At 40.9% G+C, this 13,762-nt stretch overlaps 1 protein-coding gene across 2 annotated transcripts in view; it reads left to right on the forward strand.

Annotated features, from left to right (window-relative positions):
- igf2bp1 (insulin-like growth factor 2 mRNA binding protein 1) overlaps positions 1–13,762 on the forward strand; it is a 47,625-nt gene that overhangs the window by 26,362 nt on the left and 7,501 nt on the right. For both annotated transcript variants that reach the window (XM_020103674.2, XM_020103675.2), the window contains exons 3-4: positions 9,056–9,104; positions 12,371–12,422. In XM_020103674.2, the coding sequence (XP_019959233.1) occupies positions 9,056–9,104; positions 12,371–12,422 (101 nt within the window). The remainder of the gene's footprint in view (positions 1–9,055; positions 9,105–12,370; positions 12,423–13,762) is intronic.

Here is a 13,762-nt window from a genome sequence, read left to right on the forward strand (position 1 = left end):
GGGCCGAGGCCTCCCTCTCTCTCTCTCGAACATGTCGGCCACCCTGCGTTACATTGTAACTTCCCCTCGTGCCGCCTCCTCTTCAGGCTTTGCAATAGTAAAATGACGTGGAGCAATTCTACAGCACATGCACATGTTTTCTGTTCAAGTGTGTGTCTCTAAAGATACCTGCAAACACACAAGCAACATTCATCAATATCACTTAATGTGCATTTGTTTGAATGTTTCTCCTATATTGTGGCTGCGGCACTTTCTGTTGCGTGTTCTCCTGATATGATTGTGAGGAGAGCAGCCACAATGAGCATAATAAAAAGGATGAGTAGAAGAAAATGTGAGTAAAATGTAGATGTATTTTAGTTAATAGAAAATAAAGTGTTTTGCTCCACTATTTATGCCACCTTGAGTAATGTGAGGCTTTTCCTTTTCTTGCGCTCTTCTATTAGGTATAAAAACATTTTAAAATTACTTCATTGGAAGGAAATTTTGAAATTTTACACTTGAGTGAGCTGAGTGTAGATTACATCTGCACTGTCAGGCACTCTCCAATGGAAGAGTTGAGTTCAGGGGCATCATTTTTTGGGAGGGGGTCTCAATTTGACATAATTTGCAGGAAAAAGTAATCTTGTTGGCTGATAAATACCAATTACAATATCAGAACCACTGAACCCACTCCTCAGAAGTAGTTGTTCCTTGAGTAAAATTGTAATTTAAGATTTATGGTGAAGGTTGTAGCAGTCAACAGTATATTTATAGTATCAGTAAAAAACAAGGTAGTGTATTTTTTAAAAGAGAAAAGACAGTATTATGGGGAAAGCAGCTGAGACATTCTTAGTTTTAGTGAATAAAATGGAGCGAATCAGCTGCAGCTCCATCATGAGCATCATCTCAGGTCACTGAGGATGTTCCACCCTGAGCTCATAAATTACACATTTCAGTCACTTCTCAGCAGTTAACACGATTAGAAAGTGGCCTGTTTTATTAAACAGTAGAAGTATTGAAGAGTTTTATTTCAATGACCGTTTCACGCTTGTAACAACTATTGAAACATGATAAGTTTACTTGGATGATTATTTAACATCAGTTTGAGAGTGATGCCGGTTTCAGATTTACTTACCATGGATTGTGTCTTTAGGTTTCTAAATTTGATTTTGTTACTAAGTTGCAACTTCACCTTAATTCTATTATAAAACAAGTTTCCAGTTAGATCTATATTATGGATTTTGATTTATTATGAAACGCAGTAGAGGAGTAATCCTTCCCATCGTATAGGGAGTGTGAAAACACCCTTGCTCTTTTGCTTTACACTTCTTTTTCACACCCATGCATTTCCACATATTTGCAGCTGGCAGCTGCCACGCTTTCCTATACATGACTGATGAGCTCCGCTCAGGTTAACCAGTGTGGAGTCCCTCTCTTCCAGTACCATTACCTTCTCCGTCCTTACACTTCCTCCTCTTCTTCCTTACGCTTCATCTCACTTCCTCCTCTGACTTAATATCCTCTCGAGAAATATTCAGTTGATGAAATTAAAGGAACGCTGATGAGGAAGTAATGGCATACGTAAATACAAATGATCACGTAATCTACTCATAAATACTTATTAAGATTAATCTCACTAATTACTCTTTGATTGAAATTTAATTGTTGTATATGTTTCAAACCTGATACCACAATAATGAAAATCTGTTAAACATACAGTGTCTTAGCACAAGGTTACATTTTATTTTACCCGTGAGCTCTTCATCATATCACCCTCAGCTGGCTCTCTGTGAGCCTCCTCTGAAGAACGCGTGAGCCGCATTCTACCTGCACATGACTCTTGTTTAAATTCCAGTTCATGTGCAGAACATGGCGTAGGCATGATTTTTATGCATGCATCTGTCCCCAGGAGAGGGACTGGAGATGAACGGAAGAAGGGAGGGCAGAAAAGGAAATGGAGAGGTGTTTGGAACAGACAGTAGAAAGAGAGCGGGAGATGCGAGAGAGAGGAGACACAATTTGTGTACATTTTTTTGCAAAAACTACTCCTGCGATTTCCATGAAACCTTGTGGAGGGCTGGGGCACAACCCAAAGAAGAACCTAATACATTTAGGTGCAGATCCAAGACTCTCTTTTCCTCTTATAAACATTGCATGATAGATATCTTAGACAATACAAAACCCGCCATGTAAAGGGGTCTGATATTTATGAGTGTGTGAGGTTTGGTGCAGATTCAGATAAAAATCCAGATCTAGTGAATTGAAATGTGGTTTCATAAGCGGACTGTTGGGCCTGGGTGGAGGTATGTACACTCTGAGTGGCATTCTAATTCTGAAAATGCTTTTTTATTTTGCTATTTCTTGAGCAACTAAGACTGACGCCTTCAATTTTTCTGTCCAAGGAAGTGTTGCACAGCTCAAGAAAAGAAAAATACAACTTAATTGGCGATTTCTTTTTAATACTATTAGTAATCAGGAGGGGGCGCAACGAGTACATCGAATAGAGACAGTGTTGAAAAGCTTGTTAGTAATCTTTGTAGTGTATTGTAGTGCATCGCTGCTGTGTTCAAGGTCATTGTATCCAGGTTGAATTAAAAAGTGGCTTTATGATAAAGCAGAGGTGTCAATTTTTTTCCACATGTAGTAGAATATAACCGAAGCTTTCGCTTGCAGCTGACCTTTTTTCATCTGCACAGTATTTAACTTAAATCATCAGTAAATGAAACGGCAATGATAGTGGTGTGTCTCATAAGGGTCTGAGGGAGAAGCGAAGACGGGCAGATGGGGTTAGGCGACGGGATTTTTGGCCGCTGAGGAGGTTAATATAGATGCTGAATGATGGTGTTTGGTGGTCTCTCGCCATTAGAAATAAAAAATTCATCTGAGATTTTCTGCTGGCCACATAGCTCTTATAAAATATTAACCCCCTGCACTTCTCCTCGAGCTTGCAGCCAGCACTTGCGTTCTGTTAAAGGACGTCTGAGAGTAAACTGTGTGCACAGCCGTTTTCAGGATGGTTTACAGGTATGAGATATGCTGGACACCACAGTATCTCAATGTGTTTCATGTTCCATGCTCAACAATAGAAAAAAATAAATCCTGTCCCGTGATTATCTTTTAACTGCGTCATTCGCGGTGTTAAGTTGTCTTTTAGTAATAGTCGTTAATTGTTCATATCCTACTGAGAGTTAGAAAAGAAGAGAGCGATACCACTCCAAAGCTGTCCATTACAAATAAGATATCAACCAGTGGCTGATTAGCCTAGCTTAGCATAAACACTAAAAACAGGGGGAAACTGTTAGCCTGGCTCAGTCTAAATAATGTAGCAGAGCTCACTGATTAACATGTCTTTTGTTTGTTTAATTTGTACAATAACCAAAGTGTGTCAAGAACCAGTAGATGCCACGTGTGTCTCGAAGAATAGTTCTCTCCTTTGACTGTCTCACTGTATGGAAATTGTGTTTATATAAGTGTCGATTGTGGTTGGCCGTCTAACAAGAAGAGAGAAGAATGCCTTTATTGTCATTGAACAGGGTGTACAATGAAATTATAGAGCCACTCCTTCACAGTGCAAACAAATAATAAAAAGTACAAAAATACGTTACGATGACTGATCTGGAATAAAAGAGAATAGACAATGCTCGAGTTGTTTTAAATTTGACCGGAGCCAGATCTTAAACCTAGCAGCAGTGTCTCCCTTTGTTTATTGAGTCAGATGCTGAGTTGTTCAGTGTGGCCTGGAAGCAGGTTCGGCTCTTATCACCTCAAACTCTCTTGACGTCTTCCCCTGTGTCTTCTACATGTGCGGAGGTGCTTTTTCATTTGTTTTGTTTTTGTTTATTTTCCATTTTTACTTCTGTTGTGGGCTAGAAGTGTCAACCCCCCCCCCAGACTTTCTCCGCAGAAACTCTGGAGACTCTCACCTGAACATTTGCGTTCACACCTCCTCAGGAGAAAGTGTGGAGGATCCCTGGAGTTCAGCGCATGTCTGAAAGCAGCTTTGGTGAAGTCACTTGCACAACTGCAGACAGCTGCAAGGGCTCAGTACAGTAAAACATGTTACCGCAAATACTGTATGTGCTTGATCAGTATGAAAGAATCTGATGGTAGCATGTGAGAGAAGTAGTTATCGGAGTCGTATGCACTTCAGAAGAAAGTCAGTCAAACATGCCCCTTGTGAGTTCTAAAGCACAACACATTTATTCTGACGAGTAGGAATTCATCTCCAACTTGAAATGCTTGTGTGGCTGTGAGTGACATCATGCCCACGTTACATTCACATGAAGATATGTTAGTGTGTTTTATTCAGAACAGTTGTCATTGACTAAAATTGCTGCTTTTAATCAACTTAAGAAGCACTGCTGCTTACTACACTAACACACATCCTGTTAGTGGTATACTCATTTAGCTGCACAGCAAGTGGATGCATCTATGTGTTTATAGGAAAGACAGTATTGCCAGGGTTTTACTGTCAATTCGTGGTGGGCAACACGCTCAATAAAGCCAAATTTGTTCATTTGTGTTTTACGGTGCCAAGAGAACACACACACACACACACACACACACACACATACACACACACACACACACACACACACACACACACACACACACACACACACACACACACACACACATACACACACACACAGTCCACATTTAACAAATCTACATCCAACTGGCAACTTCAGTTGTGTTAATGTGAGGCCTCCAGATGTGGGAGACAAACAATTTAATTAAATAAATGTTATTTTTTCTACATTCTAAAACGTTTTTAAAAAGTCTTTAGCTTTTGATGGAATTCTTAGATTATCAGAAAAATTCACTGTTACAAAGCTGAAAACAGGGCAGTCGTTGTAGAATTAATGAAAGTGGACATAATGTTGGCAAATTTTAAAATCCCATGTGAAGAGTCTGAAGAACACAGTCGATTTTAGAGTTTGTCTCCCGTGTTTTTGATGTGATATCTTACATATTCACATATATGTCAATACAACAATAGAGCACTAGGGCCACTTAAAATCCAAATATCGGAGAGTCCGGGAAAAACAGTAAAAAATTAAGAAGGAAAAACTCATAGTATTTTACGAGAATAAACAAATCATTTTAGGCGATGTCATGATAGAGGGGGAACATCAGTAGATCAATCAGGTGAAGCATATGTCACCAAAGCAGCGTGAATACAATAATTTATTAGTAGAGACGACACATAAACAATAACTCCTGTGGCATCGAACAGGCTCCAAACGTTAATACTGGTACTGAAGTTCTTGGACAGTCTGTCAGTTACAGTTACTTGTTGCAATGAATTGTGAAACACCTCCTCCAGAAGCAAATAGCTCCACACGTCTGTGCCTTTTCACAATGAACGTGCAACGCTGTAAATCTGTCTCAAAATGAGATGTAACCTGGTTAACGTGGTAAGATTTAGATCCAGGTGGAGAGGTTGTTTATTCCTTGTTCAGAGAATGGAAAGGAAAGTAACGTTGATGTTGAATTTACTCTTTAAAGGTCATGCTGATTGGGTTTGCATTTACTCCACTGGCTTCTAGTTGTCCGGGTCCATGTTGTGTTTTGTGTCTATGAAAGGGCAGCACAACACCCTCGTACCCACAGACACAGCTCATTGTGGTCCTAGGGGGCCACCTCTGTCTGGTCTGAAGAGCTCTGACCCCTGACCCTTGACCCCCCCCCCAGAGAAGCAATGCCTTCCTCTCCTCTCACCACTCTCCTCCACCTCCTCCTAGAGGACCACACTCTTTTCATTCTCTTGGCCTCTTTTCTTTCTCCTCCTCTTTCTCTCCGCTCCTTTGTTCTGCTGGAGATGGGAGCTGAGCGTGGCTTTAACGCCTTCACAGCTGAGGGAACCTCAACACCGCAGTTTTTTTTCTTATGTTCATCTTCAGACATTTACAAGCATCATTGACAATGTGTTTCCATCTTTGCATATCAACAGTGAGTCAGGGTCTCAGCCAAACTTTACATTGTCTCCATTGACAGTTGTTACTCACTTCCAAATCTATTCAACTATGCTGTTGCTTTTCAAGTATATGTACAACAAAGGATTCAATTCAATTTATGGATGGCAACTTTTACCAAGGACGCTTCATGTACTTCTAAAAAGCCTTATGCTAAGGATGATAACACAATGCCATTGTGTAGAGTTATAATTTTTAAAGTGTATTCGGCATTCAGCTCAGGTTGAACGCAGATGGGAAACCTAACAAAGCGGGCTGCCTTGGGTACGGGTCATAGATATTTAAAATGACATGAGGTAACTGATGAGTACAAGCAAATGTGAAGCACGTTGTTTTGTCATCCATCCGCCCGCCCATCCACCTTCTTTCCCCACCCATTCTTAACCTGTTGCCATGGTTTCAGCCAATGGGGTAGTCCGTGGGTTGGCAGGCAGGGATGACAGGGGTCAAGCAAGTTGGCTTGATGGGGGTTGGGATGTGTGTGTGTGTGTGTGTGGGGGGGGTGATGATTTGGAATGGCGCAAAGAGGATAACCAGGGATTGATGTGGTGATAAGTTAGTTGTGTGTTTGTGTTGTGGGTCATTATTGGGGGTTTGTTGTGTATGGTGGGAGATATATATGTGGAGCTCTAGGGGACAGGGCTGTTTAATGTGTATATAACAGGTTTTGGGGGGGGGGGGGGGTTGCGATTTAACTGAGCATTGATTGAGGTTCAAAGGGCTTTTCCATTTTTTTTAGAATGGGGGGTGGTCAGGTATTCTCAATGCACAAAAGACTATTGTACTGGAACCTCCTGGGGGGGTTTGGGTGAGGTCTAGTTGGGGGGTTGGTTGTTGTTGTTGGGGTTTCAGGGCCACTGATTCTCACATGGGTGGGGCGTGGATAAGGAGCGGTGAATATCGGACACAGCACTGTGGCATTGGTACATTTAAGTTATTCGAGAGTGATTTCCAGTGAGGCCCACCTCCAAATATCCCACAGCTCTTCAACACAAGGAGGCCGGGGGTCAAAAATGCAGCACTAATACAACATATACAAATTTTGTTCTACGTAGGGTCGGGTATCAAAAACAGCTTCACAATCTCAAGAGTGAACCCTGTTCCAAGCACAAGACAATTTTCTAGAGTTTGTGTTTTACATGGGACTTTGAGTCTGGATAGAAACACAGAGATTGACACTCAGTAGAGCGCATACCTCCGCCAAGGTCCCCTTAAATACAATCAAGCTGCACCAAATAGCACACTCATAGAAATCGGTCCTCTAAAATAATCAAGATCCCTGAATTACCCTCTGGGAAATCAGAGAAAATCTCAATCTTAAAATGTCCTCCATCAGCCCACTGATCCAAATCTGCTCAAAAATGTCATTTGTTCTCTCCTGACCCACTCATCCTCCTGCCAAGTATGTGGTAATCCTTCCTGAAGTTTTTGTGTATGCTTTTTCTTACAAACATACAGGCCAACAAATGGACAGGGGTGAACACATATGCTCCTTGGAGGAGGAAGTGGAATTGTTTGGGTTTCCTGTATACATGGACCACTTTCTGTTGAGCTATACAGAGAACAAGCATTTAAAAGGAATGCAATAAAATGTGTTTGAACATCTTTTTCTGTGGACAGATATATCAGAAATAATTATTTCCACTCAGATTCTTCAGCATTTATTTGTGTCAATGATGAAAGCACAACACTGTGTGTTCCTTATGTATTGAAGAGGAGATGGGGTTATTTCAGAGGATGTGTATATGCAACAATGAAGCAGTCAAGGATAATACACACACACACACACAAGGGTGATTATGGGGGCAAATCTGTGTGCACACACACTCACTCTCAAAAACTGATTCAAATATATTTACTGGCAAAACTACAACATCAAGATGTACCTGTGTGTGGGTGGCTGAGCAGGACACTGTCCCACTGCTTGCTGTGGATTCAATGGTTTTTACTCAGAACGAGTGGAGCTGAATCCCCATCAAGGCAGACTGTGGCAGTTGGACTGGGATGGAGGATGTAGACATCCTGTCCTGTCTCCATCCATGTAGGAAATGATGTTTCACTTGTTTCCATGTGACCGAAGCAGCTGCTCTTTTAGGTACGAGCACAGTCCTTCTCCTGTTGTGTGTCATGTTCACTCTCATGCACATTTCCTGCCTGCATCCGTGCCAAGTCCACAAACAATATAGCTGTGAAAAGCAATGTGATTTGTGGCAAGACAAAGTAAACAATAAATCATTAGATGACAGGATAGACACTTTTCTCTGGTCACATGTATATATCATTATATCACACATCATTCCTATCTGGGTTCAAAGCGACAGTGATAAAGATGGTGTAAGGACATCAGAGGAACCACGTGGGTGATGTGCTGTGATGAGACGAGAGATATCTCCACACAACTCGCTTCTCAGATGCTGAATCTGTGAGCAGGTTTGTTTCCAAAGAAAATGTTTGGTTTCTCAAGGTGGCTGTGGCTCAGGGGTTAGAGTGGATCATCCACATCAAGCAGGCCGGTGGTTGGATCCCCAGCTCTCCCAGTCCTCTAGATTCGGCACCAGAATTGCCCTGATGGCTGTACTGACAGTGTGAGAAGCGCAGCATATAGAAACACTGTATGAAGATGTGTGTGAATACGACTTGTACTGTAAAGCGCTTTGAGTGGTCGACTAGACTAGTCCATTAACCATTTTATACACTGTATGTGTATAGGGGTTGTGCGGATGGTCACAACGAGCTCATTGTCCGGGTTCAAACATTCACTTTGAAGCAGTCAGAGTTGGTCGTTCAGCCATTTGCTTTAATTGTTGGTATCAGTGGAAGTTACTTCAAAAAGACTCGTCTTCCTCTTTCTGTCTGTTTTGTCTGCTTGTCTCTCCAGACACGTTCTGCTTTCATTCAGGGGCCTCCTCTTCCTTTCACTCTCTCATCCCCCCAACACCCTCAGTATAACAGCCGGGGCAGTGTTACACCTGTCATCGGCACACACACACACACGCACTAACACACACTGATGTTTGGTGTGTCTCTTCATTCTTTCACATCATGAAAATGTGCAGAATTGTTCAGACTTGCTCATACTGTGTGTTTTGTTTTCACAGGACTAGAAAACTGCAGATCAGAAACATTCCACCTCATCTACAGTGGGAGGTAAATTCCTAATTCTTTTTTTCTCTCGCTGTGATCATTTACATGTGTGTTCCTGTGACCTCAAACTCCTCACACCCACCTCCCATTACTACCACCTACAACAACATGTTGTGAAAATTGTTGTTCTGTAACGAACAACTTGTCAACGTTCTGCACGCCTGGTTTCCAACGAGGAAACTAACTTGGTTTCTTTTTGCAGGAGTTTCTTTAACGGGTGATTTGTGAATCCCCCATAATATTATCACTAGCTGCTTTCAGACACGCACAGATCTCCGGATAATCTCCTGACATTCTCTGGTGGGTGCTGTGTGTGAGAATGTCTGTGTTAGAGACTCCAGACTTTTTTTGGAGTTTCTCCTGCCAGCCCCCTCGTAAAAAAAGACACAGAAATTAAGAGAATACAAAATCTCAGGATAATGATAATGGTGTCGATGTGCTGGAAACAAAAACAAGTGATCTTCACCACAGAATTGATACGCCTGCTGCTCCACCCCTCACCTGAACGCTGCAGAGACTTCTGTGTTGTTGTGAACGCATCTGAGAGGAGAATCTCCTGCTGCGTTGTTCATGTGTGAACAGCACACTCCGGAGAAAGTCTGGTCCCAATGATCACGTCTAAAAAAACACCTTCTGGTCGTCCTGCACGGACAAAATCATTCAACAAAAAATTGCTGTTTTGATTGCGTTTGAAACATGTGTCCATCTGCTGCTGCATCGTGTTTCTAAGCTGATTGACCATCAAAAATGCTCCTGCATCTGTGTTGTTAATGACAAGTTTGAAAAGTAAAGGGTTTTCGCAAGCATTGAGGATTTGAGCCACTTTCAAACATAGACACCTTTGGAAATAAGTGTATTTTTCTGTTTGAACAGAGCTGAGCAGCCTCAATCTGTCGCTCTTTGGATTGTTAAAGCAAATGAGTCCTCGAGGTGACCAACAGGTCTGCGCTCCAGGGTTCTGTCAGTGTGACCTGCAGCATGAAGCAGGATCAATGTCAGGGCAAAAACTCTGAATTGTACATGAGTGTAAAGAAATGATGACTCTGGCAGCCATGGGAGGTAGGGAGAATGCGGCTCCTCTCAGATAGCCAGTGCTCTCTGCTACCGGCTGCTGTCTACTGTCTGGCTGCTATAAACTTATCATGCGGCCAAACAGGGCTGTGTTTATGACAGGATACAAAAAAATAAATAATCTAAATCAAACGCAACCTCCTCATCCAGTTGTACACAACCACACACTCGGTTCATAATAGATTTGTCTCAACAGTCACTCACGTAAAAAACAACACCACGTAGTTAACAAATCATCGAGATCACTGGCAACCTCCTCCCATCTGTTGAACCACTGCACCACAAGAGCAGCATCACAAAAACCATCCCTGACCTTCCCAGCCTGCTCGGCACCTGTTCCAACTGTTACCCTCTAAGAGACGCTGCAGATCCTTATCCACCGAATCATTCCATTTCAAAAACAGTTTGTTCCCCTCCTCCATAAGGACTCTGAACTCTCACCATCATGTACGTGCACTTTAAATACTCTGCACTATATATTGTGTCATTGTGTCACCGCTGTCTATGTTGATGTCTTTGTTATCTTTTATGTTGAGATGAGCTTTTCCATACTGTACTGAAAAAGAATTCCGTCAACTTGATGGAATTGTGTGGTCGTTAACAAATGATTTAAATTAAGGTTTGTTTTTCTAACTTTTACCATGAGAGTAATTGTATTGAATGTAGAAATTTAAAAAAATGAATTAATCCTGAGTAGTCTGGACAGTGTGTGTGACTGTGACAGCTACAGGTAACTACTTATTGCTTCAATGTAAGAATATTCTAGAGCAGTGGCTCCTCTACAGAGCTGAAGGACCAAACTCAAAAAGCATTTTAAAACACTGTGATGTTCTCTCACTCAGAAGTGAAGTGAATCTATTCCCTTCATTTAACCTGTTGCTCACTAAACCCCCACTGACTGCAGGAGCAGGGAGCGCTGGAGAATCAGGGTGATGGATTTCTTGTGTGAATGTCTGTGTGCAGAGGGGTCGAGCGAGAGCCATTTGTAACTCATGCTGGATCCTCGCTCTCCCTCTCAATAACTCTGCTGCTCTGATCCGGCCAACTGTGTCCACACGAGGGCGACATCTCACCCCCCCAAACAACTGAAATGTTTCAATTAGCATATAAATTAACTTAATGAACAGGGTTAAGTGTCAGACTCTCTGAAAGTAAAAGGGTTAATAAAGTCAGTATTGACTCCGAGGAGAAAGGCAATTATTCCCTTCAAAATAAAAGCATTTTAGGCACTGTGTACAAAAATGTAATTTGTAGAAGCTTCAGCTTTAGTATTGCATCACTGCAGTAAATTGCAAACATTGTGTAAATGTTTCAGAGGCAAAAGCAAAAGTAGGCGAAATTCCCATTAAAAACAGTGACGGCTTTGTCATATAAAGAAGTTTTATAGCACAGCTTGAATCTACACGAGTATTTGTTTTGTTGGCATTTGACCTCAGTCAGTCATCATGCCACACCGGATCATTTAAGTGCATCGCTGCCTCTAAATCTTCAACCTCTAGGAGTTAGAATCACATCTTCAGCTGCACATCGAGATTGTTCATAAGCAGCTGTGCTGTTTATAGCTGGAATACTTATCAAACATATTAACCTTTTTTTTAAGTACAAAAACTTCTGACAAATGTTCTTGAATCAGTGTACAAAATCTGACTGACCTCACTAACAATACATGATCAGAAAAGGACATTTTGGACATTAAATATTAAGGTTACGTCCATTAAAAAAAATAGTTTATCAGGGTTTCAAAAAATAAATAAATAAATAAATAAATCTGACATGGAGTTTAATTACAAAATCAATCACATCCCATGCAGCTTCACTGTTTGTGTGTCTTAGTAACATCTCTCTTGTGTACATTGTCCAGTAGCAGAATTGATTTACTTCTGCAGATTTAGTTTTCTTTCTCATATCTATATCTGCACATATTAATTATCCATTTGTTTGTTTCATCTTTTCTCCCTTTACATATGTTGGACAAAAAGATTTGTGTGTCTTCAGTTGCTTTGTGTTGTCCATGGAAGATGAACTGAACTTTCCTTGTTTCTCGTTCTGCTCTGTAGCTTTTTCCAGGTGTATTTTTGAGCTTTCCTTTGCTGCGGAGGCTCATTAATCATTGTTTATTCTGCATTTTCTGTCTTTGCCTTTTCCGCATGAACTGACAGTGTCTCTTTTCTCTCTCTCGCCTCCTTCTCCTCTCCCAGGTGCTTGATGGTCTGTTGGCTCAGTGTGGAACTGTAGAGAACTGTGAACAAGGTAACGCTTCACTGAACTCCAAGCTCGGCTGATCTTTACAACTCTAACTTACAAGGAGCCAACAAGTCGAAATTATTTCAACAACTATAACATGAGATCAATCTGCTGCCCCCAGGTGGCAGCAGATTGGTAACTGCAATGTTCATTCCCAGACTCATGCAAAGTGTCATTAGGCCTCACAGACACGGCCTCTCTGTTTCAGTTTGACTATTATTTCAAGAAAAATTATTCAGCAATTTAAAAAGACAACAATTGATGCAGGACGACTGCTACTCAAGTATAGATAGGCTAAAGATATTTTCTCAAACAAGAATGACAATGTTTAAAAAATAAATATAGACAGACATTGATTAACATTAATAACAATTGTAATGTCCCAGATTTAATCTATAATTTTGAGTTTTGCTGGGAAACCGAGCTGAATACTTAATTGTCTTATTCATATGTTATGGGACTGAGAGCAACTGTGACTGTGCAGCTGTTTGGGACAGATGTTTGGACATCATCTCCTGAATGGCCAGGATGAACTCGTAATGATGAATAAAAAAAGATCTGGGCTGCAACTTATTCTTTTTCATAACCAATGAATCTGCAGGTTTTCATTTAAGAAGTCCACAGTGATGTCATCAAATGTATTTTGTCCAACCAGCTTCAGAGTTGTCATCACTTAAGACAAAGGAAAGATGCAAATTGTCACAATTTAGATGCTGGAACTAGGAAAAGTTTAATGCTTTTGAATGCTGTGATCATTAAAATTGTTGCAGTTGATAAACAAAAAATAATTTCATCCGGAACTAAGAGAATGAAATCAAGTTTTTATGGTGACAAGAAATTGTTCATATGATTACTCGATAATTTGGAGTACACACTCATTTAGTTAACAATTCATTTTGAATTCTTAATTTATTTTATGATAAACCACAAGATCTATTCCGTTATCTTGCAATGATAAGATCTCTTTATTACGTCACAGATCAGCTGACACACCACAGAGTCCAATGAAAGTTGCTGTCAGTTAACATATTGTTTTTTGGAAGCTTCCTCTCTCCACATTCCTTTTCTCCTTTATGACACATTTTCATTTAAGTGACTGCAACTGATAGTGAACCCTGATGAATTCCCAGCTCATAGGCAGGAAGGACGAGTGGCATAATAAGCTGGAAAAAAGCAGCCACTTGAGATGCATTTGATCAGGAAACCTCCTTGATGCCTACCTGTGGAAGTGCTTTGAAGATAATCCAGCTCAGAGACATAAATGCACCTTCTGACTCATTATTTTCTTATCTTGTGCATTTTTCTAGAGTTTGCTGACTATCATCGGACTGGTGATATTTAGTGAA

This window comes from Paralichthys olivaceus, chromosome 5 (assembly GCF_024713975.1).
Source record: "Paralichthys olivaceus isolate ysfri-2021 chromosome 5, ASM2471397v2, whole genome shotgun sequence".
Lineage (NCBI taxonomy): Eukaryota > Metazoa > Chordata > Actinopteri > Pleuronectiformes > Paralichthyidae > Paralichthys > Paralichthys olivaceus.